General features: G+C 36.8%; 1 protein-coding gene across 1 annotated transcript in view; it reads right to left on the bottom strand.

Moving 5' to 3' along the window:
* Positions 1 to 20,202, bottom strand: part of LOC107702376 (amyloid beta A4 precursor protein-binding family B member 2-like) — a 48,640-nt gene that overhangs the window by 19,231 nt on the left and 9,207 nt on the right. Inside the window, exons 2-5 of the mRNA XM_016504677.1 lie at positions 13,193 to 13,242; positions 10,157 to 10,287; positions 9,873 to 9,918; positions 7,370 to 8,311 (exon numbers count right to left, since the gene is read on the bottom strand). Of these exons, the coding sequence (XP_016360163.1) occupies positions 7,370 to 8,309 (940 nt within the window). The 5' untranslated portion in view covers positions 8,310 to 8,311; positions 9,873 to 9,918; positions 10,157 to 10,287; positions 13,193 to 13,242. The remainder of the gene's footprint in view (positions 1 to 7,369; positions 8,312 to 9,872; positions 9,919 to 10,156; positions 10,288 to 13,192; positions 13,243 to 20,202) is intronic.

Here is a 20,202-nt window from a genome sequence, read left to right as displayed (position 1 = left end):
AGTGTGAACAGCACAAACCACATGAAATCTGATCTTTTCAATTCCGATTTGTGCCACTTCCATATTTGGTACTAAATCCGATACAGGTCAGATGTTTTGTAATGCGACCGCAGTGTGAACAGCCATATCAGAATTCATGCGACTTTTACGTCACTCTAGATCAACCTTCGTCACGATTCTGCGCTCATGGGAGTCACTTCAAAGATTTTACACACCCAAATCAAGACAGTTGCGAAAGGTAGTCAGTGGAAGTACAGTGATGTGTCAGAACTCATAAGTATTGCAGTGACAACTCTATATACAAGCAAAACATGAGGGCTCGTATCATAAAAGTTTCAATGCTCTCTTCTGTCACATCCTTGTCTTTATTTTTCATATTGCCTGTGCATAATTTCGCTGGCTTTTGCGGCAGATCACACTATAAATAAACGCATAATCACTTACTTTATGTCCTCCGTGTTTACTTCCGTATGACAATGCGCTGCGCAAGTGTTGCAAAGTCCAAAGTTTTCCCGTGAAATTGGGCTACTTTTTCATCTAAAAACAACCCACGGGGGTTGTTTTTCAACTCTGTGGGTTAAAGCGATCCCACTAACGCGATCTGGGGGTAAATCGGATCTGAGCAAAAATTGAGCACTAAAGCTCCCAGTGTGAACGTAGCCTTAGTACCACATATGGAAGTGGCACAAATCGGAATTGAAAACATCAAATTCCATGGGGTTTGTACTGTTCACACTGTCATAAGAAAAACAGATCTGAGTCACATGTGAGCAAATAAAATCGGATATGGGCCACATTTGCCTGCAGTGTGAACGCAGCCTATAGACACCTCAGTCTTTAGGAAGTGTCGATCAACAGTAAGTACTTTTTGTACGCTTTTGTACAGTCATGGCTACAAACTCTTTCTCCGTCTCCTTACACTCATATTTTGAATGTGATATTTTGGCCAGAAAGAGAAAACATGAAATAAAGTTAAAGATGAATTTGACTGATAGCATTATTTTTTCCTCAACATTTATACAGATAGTATTGTTATTGTGAATTCTTTTGGCCACAATAATTATATAGTTAAAATCTGATATTGTGACAGCCCTAGTTCATAGCATTCCAGACCAGAGCATGTGAGCGGTAGTGATAAGTCTATAAATCTAATATTATATAGATCGTTTTGACTCTAAATTCTGATCAGATGAGCCACAGTGAAGTTGAAACATTGCTACAGTTGCCCAGCCAGTCTCCCAACATATGGACATTTCAAGCGGCAACCAAATCATTAAAACTGCTGAAGTCTAGATAAGGAGTCACTTCATCCTTGTGTGTTTCTGTGAGATATGAGTGCCCTGTAATACATTAAATAGGTGTTTTTTTTTTTTTTTAAACTGGAAGACTATCATACTGTAAAATCTCTGTCTCTCTCATGTGAACTCGCTACTGTTCTGTCTGTCCTCACTCAGCAGCTGGGAATGTTTGTTTCATGTTTCAGATGTTAGTAAGAGCATTATTCACACAATGCAATCTGGGTGAGGAAAACCGCACATATACACACAGTAAACCACTGCATTCTGTTACTCACACATATGCTGAACAGATTCAAGCCAGGAAACACGTCCTCACCAAAACCATTGCTTTATAATATTAAAGAGCCATAATATTCAGCGTGTGTGTGTTTAAAAAAACTCTAAAGAGATTCTCAAAAGACCTTGTGTCAATCTACATGACACTCCACAAAATGAATAACTAACAACTGAAGAAAAAATTAACTGACACCGTGTAATAACTAGCTGGGACACAAATAATAAAATCTGTACTGTTGGTTTATAGACTTTCCTACTCATTCTCTTTATATCCCCTACTACACAGTATGCAAAAATCTGTATGTCAAATGAGACGGATGTCTGAATACTCAGTATTGCATCTGCTAAGATTCTTAAGTATACAGCCAGTGGACACTTTGTATCCCATCATGTCACGGAAGTCAAGGAACTATTAGATTTAAAAAGTTATTAAAAACAATGCCGGAAAGTGTTAAGTGTAATACTAGGTACCAAGACAGTTGTTCCTCATTTGTTGACTTGTTGAAGGTCACAAAGGTCAAAGGACAGAGCAAACATTGTGGTTGGAGTATGTCTGGGAATCACTCTGTGTAGCCCCACCCACAATGAAATCTCATTGGTCTAAAATCCTGCTCCACATAGCACAAATATTGGCTGTAAATTCACTTTCAGTGTCAATATAAAAGTAACTTGTGGCTGGAAACCTGTCTGGATAAAACACGGTAAAAGGATTAAAGTGAAAAACTTTCAAATTATGCTGTTTAATCACCAAGGGTGCAGTCAGATTTACTGTTATTCATCGAATTTTTGCAGGTGAAATCCAGTCATTTCAGTAGGAATCCACATGTAGATTTCAGGATCAAGTTGATCACGCAAATTCGTCGCATTGACGCATTGGTTTGAAAGTGACTTATGTGAGTGGTGCTTCATAAATCGCTACACTATTGACAACAGTTTTCATTTACAAGGTATATAAAACAAATAAAAACGTGTAAAATGAAATAATTTCTTTAAAATCACCAAATTATATGAGCAAGTAACAAGTGTTTTTTTTATTGAGATACTAGTTTTTATTAATACTTTTAATGTGTTTTTCCCCACTTCCGTTTTAGTAACTGTGTGTGTTTTTTGTCATTTTTTTTAAATGCCTTTATAGTTTTATAGTTAATTATATAGTTTTATTAAACAGTTTTAGTTTGTTATTTTAGTTCAACTAAATGAACCTTGGGGCAACTAGCTGAAATTAAAAAAAGTTTAGCTTTTTTATATTTTATTTCAGTTAATATTCATTTTCTTTAAAGTCACAAATACAGAGTTCTGGCATGAAACTCTAGATGGCGCAGTCTGATAGGTCTAACTCAATCTGACCTAATGACATCATTATCACATGGCACAGCTGATTGGTTCTCTCCTGTATCAGTAGCCAATGAGCTCGCTGCTCAACATTCAAATATATGACTATTGCTTGCCGTAGCAGTTGCAGCTTGCTTCAGAAATCCTCCACCTTCCCCAGCTCCACCTGTATAGATCTGCTACGAGGTGATTCATGTATGCTATATGGGGGTTATTTCATGTATGTTATATTTGCAGCAGCAATATTTCTTACATGCTTGTTGTATTGGCAGTAGCAAGTCTCGGTACTTGCTCTGCCACAGCAGCAGCAGCAGCAGCAGCGTAGCAGATCTATTCCGCCAAGACCAAATACATTAACATTGTCATGTACATTATCATGCCAATCCCAATAAGAGTTGTCATGACAGAAATGTTTTTATGAATTTATTTTTAGCTAACTATAACAACAATGTGAGTAACTTGTTCAGGCAGGAAGCACGAGTTGAGTAGCCTCACTGTTGCTTCAAGGCACAACTCACTTTAGTGAGACTTAATAATTAGCCAACAGAACTAAGTGAAACAGCAATTAGCCAGCACTAGTCATGTACACTAATCAAATCTCCCAGCATGCTAAGTGAACACAAGTGCTTATTAGAGATATCTCCTCTACCCAAATTCTCTCGATGAGGCACTGCAGTACAGGAGCCGTAGTTTATTTTTAAAGTCCTCATGAAATCAAAATTGACTTTATTTACTTAGTGCACATTGTTAGTCTTGAGGTGAACAATTAATCTGTGCAAGTTAATCCACTGAAAAAAAACATTTGTTTGTCTTGGTAATCTTTAATCAAAATCTGAATAATTGCTTCCGTTCTGGAATGGCAGTCATTCTCTGATGGGGTCAGTTTGACAGCTTGGGAAAAATATCCTTAACCACGCTTATGAGTTAGAGACAGAGAGGAGGAGCACTAAAATAAAGCCCCGCCCTATATTCAATATTCCGTTTCAGTTGGAAGTACGTCACCACGCTGAAATAAAGTCGGCAGCAACTTCCAGTTCACGCGGACTTTAAATACTGGGTATTATGCTGAGGTGCATTATAGGACTTGTAGTCCCTGATATATAAGTGGGTCATTACAGCTACCTGAAAACCTCATCGCAGTTCTCCGAGACAATGAAACCTTCATACAGATTCAAATACAAAGAAATAGAGACAACAATCAGGTTTATGTTTAATAACTGTGTCGATTTTTTAGCAAAAATAACATCAAGTTCATTTTTTAATGCACAGTTAGACAGCGTGCTAGCATGTTGTAACTATCCTCAGCCTAGTTTTCCACGCTAGATCTAACATTCGACCCACTTTTGATAACGTCTTTCTCTTTCTGCAGTCTAGAAAGCATGTGGCGGGCAGAGGGGGAGGGGAGGACAGCTGAAAAATTCACGCACACACGCGAACCGAAGTGCCATGAACATATGCACAAACTTCAGTATTCAGCACACAGCTCGTGACACCCTTCACTGCATCCTCCCTCCTTCCTAATCTCTCTTCTCCGCCTGCATTTATGAGCATGCACACGCAACAGAGACGCGTAGCTACATGCGCAGCACTGACTCACAGCCACACAGACACACCGACGCGCAGTACCTACCCTCGTAATTCACTATAACAATGGCCAACATGTAGTCTTTACCCAGCATCATGACTGAGCAGCCGCAAGCAGAGAGGATGTCATGAGAAGAGAGAGGAAAGCAGAGGTAGAGCTGGAGAGACAGAGGGGGCGAGCGACTGATGGAGAAAGGGAGAGGGAGAGACGGGGTGGGTGAGCATGCGAGAGCAACAGACTCTGTTTATTTGCCGTTTATTTTTTATCCAAATCTTGCAGGAAGAGAGATATCAGCTTCCTGTCCATCCGGGACACCTGATTGGTCACACGGCCGCGCAAACATACCTCCCTCGCCCAACGATCATCACCCCGGCAACCCTGAGATCATTTTTCCTGCAGTGTCACCCGACGTGTGGTCACGTGACCTTGGTATGACAAGATACAGAAACCGTGGGAGAGGGATGGATGTGCAAGAATTAGTGCACATAACAGTCTGCTGCGGTGATGCCAGCTAACATCTGGGTATAAAACCAGGTCGCAGCTGTCCATTAACCACCATGCTGGCCGAACAGACCTGCCACACACCTGTGAGGTTTTCCTGTCTACAATGAGAGAGATTTTGACAGACACTATGTCAATGGTAGACTGGTTTGAGTGACAGTCCGGGGGCAGAGGAGACATTCAGCACCATTTATCCTTGTTATAAACTTGGGTTGCATGTACCAAAAGTGACTATTCACCCCAAAATAAAAACTATTTACACACTCTCATGTCATTCCAAACCGGTGTAATTTTTCTTCTGTGGAACACAAAAGGAGATATTTTGATGAATGTTGATGCTGCTCTTTTCCTTTTCCTTTTATACAGTAAAAGTAGACACTAAGCACATTTCGATGCACAGTTATAATAACAATAGCTGCATAGTCAAATTGCAGTCTTCTTCTGTCTGTCTAAGCATACATGACAATGTGTAATTTAATATTTTACAGATAAAATACGTCACGCTACACCCCTGCCACCTGTAGTGCAATTAACTTGCGATTAACATGTTGGATGACACAAAGCTACAGTTGCATTATCTAGGTCTGTCAGTCCATTTAGTCAAAAAAAAAATTAATTATGTTTTAATCCAACTGAAATCAGACACTTACCAGTAACCAGTGCCTGTCAAACTTCAAAAAAGACAAAAAGCACCATACAAATAGTTCATATGAATTGTGAGCTATAGTCCCACCCTGCATTCAAATATGGCTACTTCCTTACTATCCAGTAGGCGAAAACTGTATGTGAAAAGTGTAGTATGTCCAAATTCATAGTAATCACAAAGGGGAAAGTACCTCGATGATGTACTACTTCCATTGAGATTACAAAGTGCGCTCTCTTGGCCTCATTCATACTTATTCAAAAGAAGAGAGTATTCGATTTTGGACGCAACCCTAGTCTTGCAATAAATTTGCGTGAGGAACAGATACATTTAAAGGGCTAGTTCACCCAACAAATGAAAATTCTGTCATCATTTACTCACCCTCATGTCATTCCAAACCCAAAAGACTTTTAATATCTTCATCAAGTAAGAATGTTTGAGCTTCTGCTTCTCATCTTTGATGTGCTCTATGTATTTGAGTTGATCAATGTTTATATGTCAAATTAAAACTGTTATATAAACTTTTATGGATTAAACCATTCTATGCATATGGATTGTTTTTACGATGTCTTTATGAACTTTTTGATGCTTCGAAATTTTGGTTGCATGGACTTTCAGTGGAGGGTCTTACAGTTTGTGTTTTATGTGTTTGGAACAACATGAGGGTTAGTAAATGAGTGAACTGAGGCCCCGTCCACACGGAGACGCGTTTAGCTGTATACGCATACATTTTGTATCGTATAGGCGTTTCGTCCAGATGGATCCGGCGTTTTGGGAGAGTGAAAGAGTGGATAAATCTATAAATTTGGATTTGGATAAATTTATCCAGAGTGGATCAATCTGAAAACGCCGCCCTTGCGTTTTCGTGTGGACAGCGAATCCGTATATTTTCTGAAACGATGACGTCATCAGCCCACGTCTCGCCCCTAGTCAGACACCGCTACGTCACGTAACAGCAACAAAAACATGAACAAACACTGAACGATTGTCTTTTTATTAACTAACATTAACACAGATTAATAAATGTATTGTTCCATGTTCGTTTGTATACCGCACGCAAGGTTTATCCACATAGTTCAAGTCTTCTTCTCCATTTTTAGTGTATCTCTGTGGCAGAATTACAGCGCCAGGACGTAGCCTAAGCCTTTAAGTCATTAATCACTGAAAATCACTCACTGCAACTCTCAAACTCTCAGAAGTTACAAATCTCTCAAAATCTTTTTTTGTACTTTTTTGAGCTTTATAGCTCCTGGTCACTGTCCACTTTCATTATATGGAAAAGAGCAGCATGGACATTCTGTACAACTTCTTATTTTGTGGTTCACATCTTACAGGATTTGGAATAACATCAGAGAGAGTAAATGATGACAAAATTTGAATTTTTGGATGAATTATACTGCTTCAAAAACATTTTCAGTTAACAATTTTTACACAAAAAAAAGGTACACATAAATAAACACAGTAGTAAACACGCTTTTGATAAGCTTTCCTCCACAGCCTCAAACCAGACACACACTGTGCTGCGTTTACCTAGATCACACTTCAGTGAAATGAAAAGTCTAAACACACAAACACCTTTCTACCAAAGCACTTCAGTCAAACTGAAAACCACACATACCACATGAGTGCACCATATCCACTACACAGGGCCAAAGCACACACACGAAACCACACTGAGCAGACCAGCAAGCTACACACATACAAATCGTAAGGCTTCAAATGTGTACTACTGACCGCTCTCTTCTGGTGAGCCCAGGGATGCACTGTCCTGTGACAACGTGGTCCAGCTGGACTCCTCGTCACTGTGTGGAAGGTTCTGGATGCGGTTTAGTGCCCGGTCTGTCTTGGCTCCCGTCCGTGGTCTGTCTTTTTTCGTCTCCGGTGAGGAAGAGGAAGATGAAGAGCCGATAGACAGGAGGGGCGTGTCCTCAGGGCTGTGCGGTTTCCTTGGAGACGAGGGACAGGGATTCTTCTCTTTCTTCAGCAAAGGCTTAGTGACATTCTCATCCTGCGTGTCAGACAGTTCGTATGACAGGTCATCCAGGCATGACTCCAGGTAACTCTTGGTCTTAATATGCTCGGGCGACTTCCTGTCTGAAACAATCTCCGTTTTCTCGGACAGAATGAGCAGGTCGTCACAATTCTCCACGCGATCCTCCTCATTAGCGTCATCATCAATTAACTCATTTATTTCCTCGTCAACAAGCTCGTTGTTCTGGTCAAAGTCACTGTGAACGTCGTCAGCGTTAGACTTGCTGTCGAGGCTGAATTCCTCAACATTCCTCAACTCATCGTCGATGCTGAGCTCTGATTCGCCAGCTGTGTTTCCATCTTCGTCTTCTTCGGTAGTGTTCTTGTTGTGATCCTGTCGCTCCGCAGCTTTACGTAACTGATTCACACCATTTTTGGCCAGTTTAGTAGTCGCTGAAGATGACGACGGTGGCGTCACACCTTCGGAGAGTCCCATCGCACTCTGAATGCTCGTGAGTGCATATTTCTTCCGGCACTTCGGGGGCGTGGCCTGGCCCTGTTTGATGACATCACCACTAAGCAGTTGATTGTGTGAGGAATGCAGGCTGAGGGATGTGGGCGGAGTTGCAGAGGATCTGTTGCAATTAGCTACATCCACAGAGGGGGAGGAGTTACGTGGTGAGGGCACGCAGACTGACATCATGGCTAAAGTGAGGAAAAGGGAAAAAGCAGTCAAAAATCACACATAAAAACAGTGCATTCCACATCAGAGAGAAGTACAAAAATGTAAAAAGTTCAAAAATTGAACACAAATATTTCCAATATATTTCTTAGTTTTTAATCTAAGCTGAACTCAGTCATTTTTGGTTGAGCGCCTCTATTTACCGAACTAAAGCTGCATTTTTATCAAAGTTTAAAGCCCTTGCTTTTTTCCAGATTTTGATTGACAGATGAGTAGGTGGCTTGTCGCGGTTGGTCAGGACGTGTCAAGACAGATCAAGTGTAAAAGGGGTCAAAGAAACCAATTTAAGTAATGTGAATCAACATCGACATGTGGCTCACCCATAATTTCCTTTATTAAATGTGAAGGAACATAAAAAGATGATAAAACTGCAGATAGATCGGCACTAGGACAGAATCTGCAATGACGTTCATGAAAAGCTTATTTGTCTTTGCTCAAGCAGCTCTGCAGACTGTGCTGCTTCTGTGCTACCAAACCGAATTACCACATTTTAAATCAACTTAATCTGACGGAATTGAATGCGATTATAGCTGATTTACAACCCAGTGCTGCATACTATGATGCGATTGGGTGGAAAATTAAATCAGGTTCATGCCAAAAGATGAGCTGATTTTTGCCAACGCTCAAAGAGTGATTCATAGAGACACTACATGCACTAGGAAAGAGGATGTAACCAATCACACCCAACATATTACATAAAGACAGATGGACACAAACCGGCCTCCAGACTGTGACTAAAAAAAACACAAATTTGAGATTTAATTATTATTTAAAATCTAGTCACCATTGGCAACAGTAGGGAACACTTTATATGCCTCCACATTAATTTAATCAAATAACATCTTGTGATGAGTCAGGCATCATACTCATCCAGTGAATTTAGAGCTGTTACTGAATAACTGATTTCCTCACAGAACTGAATCATTTTTCAGCTATGTCTGATATTAAATTAACTGAGAACTGAGAATGTGTACTTTAGGTTTGTCAGACTTTATATCAATATACTAACTTGTTAATATAACAACTTAACGTAATTAAAGATACAGATTCACAAAAGAGTTTTACTGTAATAAAATAATGGTAACACTTTACAATAAGATTTCATTTGTTAACATTAGTTAACTACATTAGTTAACATGATTTAGCCATGAAAAATACTAACAATTACCGCATTTATTAATCTTAGTTAATTTACTAATACATTTTTAAGATCAAAAGTTGTATCTGTTAACATTATTTAATGCTCTGTGAACTAACTTTGCTCATTAGTTCAAGTCAGTTAATGCTTTAAGTAATGATAACGAATTAAACCTCATTGTAAAGTGTTAAAAAAAATACTAAATGGTATCCTAAAAACATATTATTAATATTAAATCATCTATAGAGCGGATATGCAAAATGGCAACTGAAAAAGCAGTCAGTCTCCTATAAGGTTATTTTTAATAGCCATTGGCTCCCTAGTAGATTTGTTTAGTGTGGTGCTCTGCACAAATCATATCCTGACTTGTTAGAGGGCTGTCTGACCTTGCACAGGTTTTCTCGTTGAGCCGGAGACACTGCCAATGTAAATCTGCAACAAAAAAAAAGAATTAAATCATCTTCTTTTATCGTCTGGTGCATAGAGGACCATCCACAAACACATGCATGCAAATGCAAATATTATGAATTCAATATAAGCTCTAGCTGTTGTGTATTAATTCACAATTGCTAATTTATAGCTTTAATTTGAGTTTTGTAAAGCACAATGCATCATATCTGTATAAAAACAAAGGTAAACATGTTCCATTCGAGCAGGCAATCATACTCACCAGGGAGCTGAGGATTGTGGGTATTTCCACAGAGCCTCCTGGGCCATGGTATAGAATCAGCGCATCATCAAGATTTCGGCCAATCAGCACAAGCTGAGTATATCACCATGGAAGCACTCAAGAAATCTGTTCTGAACACAATAAAAATTATGATTAGAAAATAGACAGCATGTGGACATTTTTACTTAATGTTTTTTCATTACATCCATCCTTCAGCTAAGGTTAGTGATGTGTGAGTGAGTGTGTGTGTGTGTGGATCTCTTTAGGGACATCTCCTGCTGTGTGTGAAAACAGCATGGGGTGGAAATATGCATCTGGAGGACAATGACAAAAATAACTGTCAGTGTGGGGGCACAAACAGAAACACACACTCAATCTCAAGGGGAATCACCTATCCGTCGTGAATGAGAATGAAATCATTTTTCACTGCACAGATCAAAGGGCATTGATGTCTAAATATTACAACCAAAAATAACTAGGGCTATGTCATATATCAAGTATTTGTGATGTTTCACTAACAATGTAAAATTAAGCAGCATCCTAAACGATTTTAACACTTTTTATTTGGCCATTAAGTTTCCTAAAGAGTATTTCATTAGACTGGCTTCATGATCCTTCCCTGTATCATTGACATGTATGTGTGATAAGAAAAATGTTTTAATAGCTTGAGCATCTCTCATTTAAATGTCAGTTAATACATACACACACACACACATATATATATATATATATATATATATATATATATATATGCACAGTACACACACTGTATATGTTGTAATGCAATAAATCAATTATGTAAATATTATATATATATATATTTAATTGGTTCTATTCATTTCACTCATTTCAAACTATGCATGCAATTTATATTAAAATTATATTAAAATAAATTTACATTGTTTTAATTTTAAAAAATGTGTAAAAAAATAAATAAAATTAAATATAACTATGCATATTTTAATGCTGCATATAAATGGTTCAATATATTTTCTTCTGTTCATCAAGTGAAAATCAGTGAAAAATATTTCCACATAAAAATACGGTTTACTTCAATGACTCTTTGGTTAAAATTAAGGGTTCTCTGACTGAAAAAATGACCTTAAGTCATTTCAGAGAAAATACATAAATATTTTATATATATAGAATATTGACAAAAAGTTGACAAATATTAAGATATTTTATATAACTCAGCTGTAAAAATGACAAGAGGGTTTGATTTAGGATGGGAGAAAGTATGGCAGACAAGATAAGCACTGAGATTTTGATTCAGTTTGTCATTTTGTATCCATGCATAAACTAGACCAGAAAACAAACAGAAGTAGAGCAGTTCAGTGTGTGTGACAGTGTGGTGAGCTTTAATTAGAGATGTCCGACTGGTGGCTAACCTCACTGAGATTGTCTATATTTCATCAATCCCTTAAAATCCATTAAAAGTCCACACAACCTAAAATTTTATGCATCAAAAAGTACAAAAGGACATAAGAACTGACCAGTTTAATCCAAGCCTTCTGACGAGACATGGCTGCTTTATATGATTAACAGATTTAATTTAGGCTATTATGCATATACCCACATTGATCAACACGCATACACAGAGCTTACACCATGTATTTTTGTACTTTTTGATGCATGACACTTTCAGTTGCATCGGCTTTTTAAAGGGTTAGTTCACCCAAAAATGAAAATTCTGTCATTAATTACTCACCCTCATGTCGTTTCAAACCCGTAAGACCTTCGTTCTTCTTCGGAACACAAATTAAGATATTTTTGATGGAATCTGAGAGCTGTCTGACCCTGCATAGACAGCAACACAACTGAAATGTTCCCAAGTCCAGAGACGTAGCAAGGAGATCTGTAAAATAATCCATGTGACATCAGGGGTTCAACCGTAATATTACGAAGCTACGAGAATACTTTTTGTGCGCAAAAAAAAAAAACCCGACTTTATTCAACAATTCGTCTCCTCCGCATCACCCTAGTGCCATTTTGGAGAGTATCAGCTGGATGTAAACAGCATATGCTGTTCTGATTATTTTACAGATCTCCTTGCTACGTTTGAAACCACATGAGGGTGAGTAATTAATGACAGACTTTTCATTTTTGGGTGAACTATCCCTTTAATGGATGAACGAAAATATTGAGAGAATATTTAAAATATCCTCATTTCATTTCCGAAGATGAACTCAAGTCTTACGTTTTGGAAAGATAATATCATTCACATTCTTGGGTAAACTAACATTTTAAAAGTGCTTTTCAAGTAATAACATTTTAAATTTCTGTTTGATTCTCAGACAAAGCTATTGAAAGGCTTCCGAAGACTCGGAGCGCAGCATATGAGCCACGTTGAATACTTTTATGGTACTTTTATAGTACTTTTATAGTATTTTTGTCTTTTTAAAGGTTGGCAGTATAAATCATCACCACTTTCCTTACATAAAAAGAGCAGCTCTGGTATCCCGATTTAACATTTGATTTTGCGCTGAAGAATAAAATAATGGCATAAAGGCACTTGGTGATGACAATTTTCATTCTGTTTGAACTATTTGTTTCACAACAATAATGTAATTCACATTCTATAAAATAAAACCTTTCAAAGCTCTATTGTTTGGAAAATTATTCCCGCTATTGTTCCCTGGAATGTGCGTTACGGAATATTATTGCAGCAACTGACACTTCAGAGAGGACAGAATCCATCCACAGAAAGCTGCAGCCAGAATACACACACACACTAAACAGAATGAAACACACATTTATAGCTCAGTTCTTTTCCACTCCTAAATTCACTTAAAGAAATGAATTCTGCAGCACTTAGAACAGACAGAGTTTGGCATGTGGACACAACAGCTATAATCACAACACACACACCCTCAAATCCACTGGAGCCTTTACGAGGAGCAAAAAAGCAGGAATGTGAGGGAAAAATTAAGAATTCTTGGCATGTCATTTTCAGGAGGCTTTAATTACCCATCTGAGAAAAACACATTACACTCTTCTTTCATACACACACACACACACACACACACACAAATATACCTGTATCTCTGCAGGAAGAGGTGCTTCTCACATTCAGATGAGGTTCCTACCTGCAAAACAGAGAAACAGACAGTTAGTTTGTGAATTAACAGTGTGTGTGAGTCACATTAACTCAATATCATTCAACAGAAATGCCAAAGAAAGCATCAAGAATCAACAACTAAATACAACACAGACGCTGATTGACAGTTTTAGCAGCTGAAAATAAAAAGTTAAACAAACCACACAGAACAGGAGTAAATGTGACCTGCTGAATAATCCAACTGTGCAAATCAAAAATAGAGAGCACAGTTCTGTGAAGCACATCCCGCTGAGCGTGAGAGAAAGCGAGGGAGACGCTTGTGCTCCCAAACAGGCGGACTGGTTAGATTAAAGGACATTTATTTAGCTGCAGAAACAGGGAGGAACATATAGTCGAGTCGGAGTTAACTGCTGCTCATAACTGCACATCTCTCTGCCCATGCCATAAAAGTGCATCCAATCAGTGTCATGGAAGAAAAAAACAAACAAAAATGCACATAAACATATACACACAAAAACACAGATGAATGCTGGGAAAAGGGCAAATCAAGATCATATTTCAGAGAGACACGCACACACACAAGGCTTCATATCAAAGACTTGCTTTCCAGCACATTGCACTGTGAAAACAGCTGCCAAATGACATAGAAGAAAAAAGGGAGGAAAAGAAAGAGAGATATTGAGAACGAGTCCAAAAGGCAACAGAAAGGAAAAAAAAAGAAAGAGAAAACCCACGGCACTATGGGTTTCAAATATAATATACATTATATTACAATAATTCATTTGCTCACATTGCTCACATAAAAACCATTTTTTAACTAGTGAAAATACTAGTGTTACTACTACTACTAATAATAATATAATAATAATAATAAATAATAATAATTTTGGCCACCACTGTATATATATATATATATATATATATATATATATATATTACAGAATTTATGAATCTTTATCTATATTAGTAAAAACAATTGTTCAATGTTTGTTCATGTTAGTTTAAAGTGCATTGACTAATATTAACAGATACAACGTTCAATATTAAATGCAGTACTTGAAGCTTTGTTCATTGTTAGTTCATTCTAGCATATTTAACTAATATTAACAAATGGAACCTTACTGTAAAGTGTTCCTTATAACTCCATATCAAGAAGTGTTTCATTTGGGTCTGCTTTACTTCTATTTTAAGAGACACATCTGAGACAAAGCTGATGAATCAGGGCTCCAGAATGCATTTGCGACCAAAAATATTAATTTGTGTGTGATATTTTTGCTGAGATCGCCACTGCCGACTATACAAATTTACATTATGATTTAAAAAATTGCATGTAATGCCTTTTTTCCAGATTGTTTTTGCGACCACATCTTTTGTTAGTTTAACGTAATAAACTGAGACGATGCGCATCAAAGTTTTAGTGGAAAAACAGTCAGTTGTGCAAAAAAAAACCTACAAAGAGGAGCATTTTGCTAAATATATGCGCTATATTGCATATTCATATTTTTACTTAACCTGTTCTCTACATAAGAAAGAATGCAAGGAGCTAAAGATAAAATTCAGCACCTCCTATATAAAAGCATGATACTAATGAAGACAAACAGACTGGATGTGTGCAAGACTATGACAATATTTATAGGATGCATTGACGAGGAGCCAAAACTACACTCATAGGCCAAGTGCTGCTGACATTATGGGCCTGATGTTGGCACAGATTCTGTGGAATAAACAATTCTTTGTGTTCTCAATTTGGAAAAGATGTTTAGAAAATGGATTAAAATGCTAATTAAGACAAGAAAGGATGAGACATAAACACATGACAGTATGACCTAAATGTTAAAGTGTTTAAATAAATATAACACATTTATTCTGTGGCATTCTGTTTCTTATAGGAGCCAATGGCCCCTTAATTGAATTTATTTTTTTTTAATCAGCCTGTAACTGAAGTCTCATGAGACCCCAAATGTTCTTCTGGGTTGCTGCAAACAACCATTAAAGCTGCAGTCCGTATGTTTTGCCTCTTTATTGCCATCTCTGTTTGAAACCTGCAACTGCAGTTATTTGCGGAATTATCTTCTTTACATGGGTTGTGCATCGGCATGGCTCCTCAGTGCAGATGAATCTAATGTTTTGAGGTGTGTGTGGGCTGTCAGTCAACGCACCAGTGTAGATATTCACTGTACTTCAGAATTACAGATACGTCTTGGAAGTATGTGCAAAAAAAAGAAGTTTAAGAAGAAATGTCATCTGAACAAGTAAGTGACATGTCTTCCAGTTTTTTTCTGTCCAACTGAAAAAAAAAAGAAGTTTTACAATAAACCGTGTTACCAATGGTGTTTAAATTGAATGATCGCAAAGTTAGCTCAGATCACATCAAACCGTGCAAATTATTATTATTGTTATCATTTTTTCTCAAATTGTTAATGTTAACAACATCAACATTAACATAGCCGGGACTCCTTCTTTATGTATACAGATGTGACATAATGACGCAAAGATGAACAACCCGGACCACTCAAATTAGAAAAAATTTTTACAAGCTTACCGTTGTGATTCAGGCTAAGGTAAGGAGATAGTTTTGAACACTGATTGGTTATGTACTTGCTCAATAATTGATTTTGGATCATTTTTAACTAAAAAAAGTTACATAATGCAGCTTAAAAATTTGAATAAAAAAATTTTTTTTAGTGATTTAGAAATGTTGTCCCCAAAAATACAGCTAAGTCAGAAATGCACACACAGCACTTCAGCTAATAGTCCGTATCTTCTGTGCTGCCGCTGATCAAAGAAGAAAATGCTGACGTACGTCAAACACAGCTGAGATGAAGGCTGCTTCTTCTGATGCAGTCTGCTCTGATACTGCTCATATGAAGAGCGACAAGTATGCATAGATTATATCATTCCCTAATAACCACCATTAGATTGAACATGATGGAACATCATAAATCAATGCTGTCACACCAGACAAACACACATGTGAGAATCAGACAAGGAATATTCCTGACTGACTTTCTATGACAAATGTGGAGGGAATTCTAATACCACATACCAGCAATTTTGTTTAAAGGAAAAGTTGACCTAAAATAATAATAATAATAATAATAATAAGTGACCAAAATAAACAATGCGCTGGGTAAATAAGTTCAGACCACTCATTTGTGTACCGACATGGTTGACAGCTGTTAATGCAAAATCACCGTTTTAGATCAACTAATTGTAATACTGCATAAGATTTATGAAAACATAAATCTAGACTATGCACTGCAGGTTTCAGAACAAAACGCAAAACTGTGACATTTCATTCACTGGTGCCCTAAAAATGACAGCGCACTTACTTACTTTCCGGCAACCCATCAACATAAAAGCTTGTTGATTTTAGGTTTGAAAATGTTGAAAATTCACATAAAAAATAAATAAAATAACATGTAAATATTAGCGCTGTATTTTTAGGTGGACTATAAAATAATTATATTTTATTTAATACTATTTTTTTTATTTTAAAATATAATAGTATTATCGCACTTTATTTATATTTTTATTAATAAATAAATAAAGTGCAATAATACTATTATTACTATTATTAATTATTTTATTTTTATAGTTATATTTAATGGGTCACACTATGTGCAGGGCGAGTACCAAATAAAATCTCCAGGTGCTCTCATGAGAACCAGACTGAAAAACTTACGTGCATCCCTGATTATATAAAAGTTGTGAAAATGTTGTGGAGAGCAACCAGCACATTCTTCAAAATCTCTCCTTTTTGTATTACACAGGTTTGAAATGACATTAATTTAAAAAATGATGACATCTTCATTTTTGGATCAACTATCCCTTTAAGTCTATGAGAAATAGGGCAAAGAAGCAATGGCGTAGATAAAAGGCACATAGCCTGGCTCAGGAACACACACGGAGGAGCATTCTTGTCCCTCTCACAGACAACATGACCACAATGTGTTGTGTGAGAGCCAGAGGCACACACAGGAGCTGAAATGAGCCCAAAACCCATTTCCTGCAGGAGACAGGAATTGGGGGAGGGAGATGGTGGGCGTCACTAAAAACCAGTCCATCCTACTCAAACACGATCACTAATGCCAAACATCTGGAGTGGGCTTTCTCTCTCTCTCACACACACACACATACACACACACAAAGAGCATGAAAACATGCAACTATTACTGCCCCAAACCTCTGTGGATAATCTTTCAGTGATGTTATCATGATGGAGGTGACATTCCACAACTCTGGTCTAGTGATGCCATAATCTTTGTCATATTCAAAGCCAACTCTCATTCAATAGACACTCAATATCCCAAAGTGTCACTTCTACCACTGTATCATATATGTATGGGAACTGACTGGCTCAAGCTAAAGCAGTGCTGGTCATTTTTTTTCAGCTGGTTTCGACAACATCTTCATTAGCCACAAGAAAATTATAAATGTATAGTAGCATATTATATATGCACAAAAATATATTTTATATTTTATTTAAGTCATATATAAACCAGCGTAATTCACAAGAACAATGTGTAAAATCTCATGAAACAGCTAGTTTTTACAATTCTACTATTAATTTGGGTAGGTGGGCAGTGAAGCAGAAGTGTACTAAGCGGAGTATGAGACATGGCCACCATACTTCCTTTATGTAAATATATTCAAAGACAGACTCTGACTGTAGGACAGTAAAGCTATGTTACATTTTGATCCTTCTTATAGTAACCTATTCACAAACAGTTTTCACCAATAAATGAATAAACAAACACATCTGGTATAGCATAGATCATTTACCTCTTATTTATAGGTTTGATATCTTTCAAAAGTTTGGGGTCTTGAAGATTTTTTGAAAGCAGTCTCTTATGCTCACCAAGGTTGCATTTATTTAATCAAAGACACAGTAAAACATTTCTAGTTTAATATATTGTAAACCATATATTTTATTTTACATTTTAAATGTATTCCTATGATGGCAAAGCTGAATTTTCAGCATCATTACTCCAGTCTTCAGTGTCTCAAGATCCTTCAGAAATCATTCTAATATGCTGATTTGCTGCTCAGGAAACATTTCTTATTATTATCAATGCTAACAACAGTTGTGTTTCTTAATATTTTAGTGTAAACATATGTTTTCAGGATTCTTTGATGAATGCAAAATTCAAAAGCACAATGTTTATTCAATCTAGACTTTTTTTGTAACAGTGACTCTCACTTGTGGTCAATTTAATGCATCCTTACTGAATAAAAGTAAAAGTAAAAAAAACAACAACAACAACAACATAGAAACATATGGTTTTGGTTTCAAATAAATAAATAAAAGCATACATTAAAATCAATCATCTTAAATTCCTCCACTGAATTTAGGCATCACAACATACTGTAAAGTGTACAGTATAAAAGATTGAAACTATATATTTTGAAATGTAGTAATTTTTTTTTTTTTGTCTCATTATATTCTATATTCACATAGAGCCCCTTAGCAGGTGCAGAATGCCTGTGACCTCAACACAGCTCGAAGCGGAGCGGATGGGCCACAATAAACATGACTTACAAGCCATTAGAGCAACATCAACACACACACACACACACACGACAAGGAGGCTGAAAGGAACTTCAGCTAGACACAACACAGAGTGTAACAAAAAGAGTGAGCTGGCCGGACACATTGTGTGTGTGTGTGTACCTGGTATTTATCACATTATGGGGACCAAATGTCCCCACAAGGATAGTAATACTAGTACATTTTGACCTTGTGGGGACATTTTTGAGGTCCCCATGAGGAAACAAGCTTATAAATCATACAGAATTAGTTTTTTTGAGAAAGTAAAAATGCACAAAGTTTCCTGTAAGGGGTAGGTTTAGGGGTAGGGTTGGTGTAGGGCAATAGCACATACAGTTTGTACAGTATAAAAACCATTACGCCTATGGAATGTCCCCATAAAACATGGAAACACAACGTGTGTGTGTGTGTGTGTGTGTGTAGAAATAAGCATGTTCTATAATAGCCAGCAGGATGGGTCCATTGTTCCCAGCATTTCCTCTGAAAAACAGTCAAACTAAATGCAAAAATGTGTGTTGACCTGTGGACATAAAACTAAGCATTAACAAATCACAGCAAAGTCTCAATATTACATAAAACAGCTTATACAGGGCTTATCTCTCCCTTTCTCTCTCTCTATTTTATTTCTGTGAAACTCCATAACTCCTGATCAGATTGTGTAGCAATATATTTGTACTAATAGCCATTAAAACCAGCAATCTGCAGTTTAACAGGCCTTTGGCCAACAGATTTTCAAACCACTCTGTAGATTACACAAAGAGGAAGTGCTGAAAAATAAGCAAGCTAACATGCTGTACAATCTATATCTATATATTTCATTGCATCTATACATTTTAATCTATGCATAACAACAGAAAACAAAAATAGTGCAGTAGTCCCCAGATGCCATGTTCGTTATTTACAAAAATAATCTTACAAATTATCAGAAGTAATCACACTGTAAAAAAAAATATTTTTCAAAGTTATAAATAAAAAGATCATTGGAGTACATTTAACAAGAAAATACTATTTCAGTTTTCTTCTTCTAAATTTCACATTTAATGCAATGTGTTACTTGCAGTTTCTTTGCAATTGTGAAATTTACTATCAATTTCTGTGAAATTGTTTTTAAAAAATCCTACACCTTTTTTTTTCAGTGTACTATACCAACTTAATGTTTTATTGTTGAACCACTGTGGTTTGGACAACGGAACTTACTATGGTTTTGAAAAACAGTTGTGACTAGTTAACATATCCAACGATGCATCATACTATGGTAGTTAAACAGCAAGTTACAGTAATTGTACCAAAAAGTACAGTAATTGTGACTTTTTATCTCACAATTCTGATCGCAATTGTGACTTTACATCTTGCAATTCTGACTTTTTTTGAGCGTCATAAAGTCCAATTCTGAGGGAAAAAAGACTGACTATTTCTTCGCAACTGCAAGAAAAAAGT

This window comes from Sinocyclocheilus anshuiensis, unplaced genomic scaffold, assembly GCF_001515605.1.
Source record: "Sinocyclocheilus anshuiensis isolate Anshui unplaced genomic scaffold, SAMN03320099.WGS_v1.1 scaffold86, whole genome shotgun sequence".
In the NCBI taxonomy this organism is placed as follows: Eukaryota; Metazoa; Chordata; class Actinopteri; order Cypriniformes; family Cyprinidae; genus Sinocyclocheilus; species Sinocyclocheilus anshuiensis.
The sequence above is the reverse complement of the archived record's forward strand: the minus strand, read 5'-3'. Positions and strand labels throughout refer to the sequence as shown.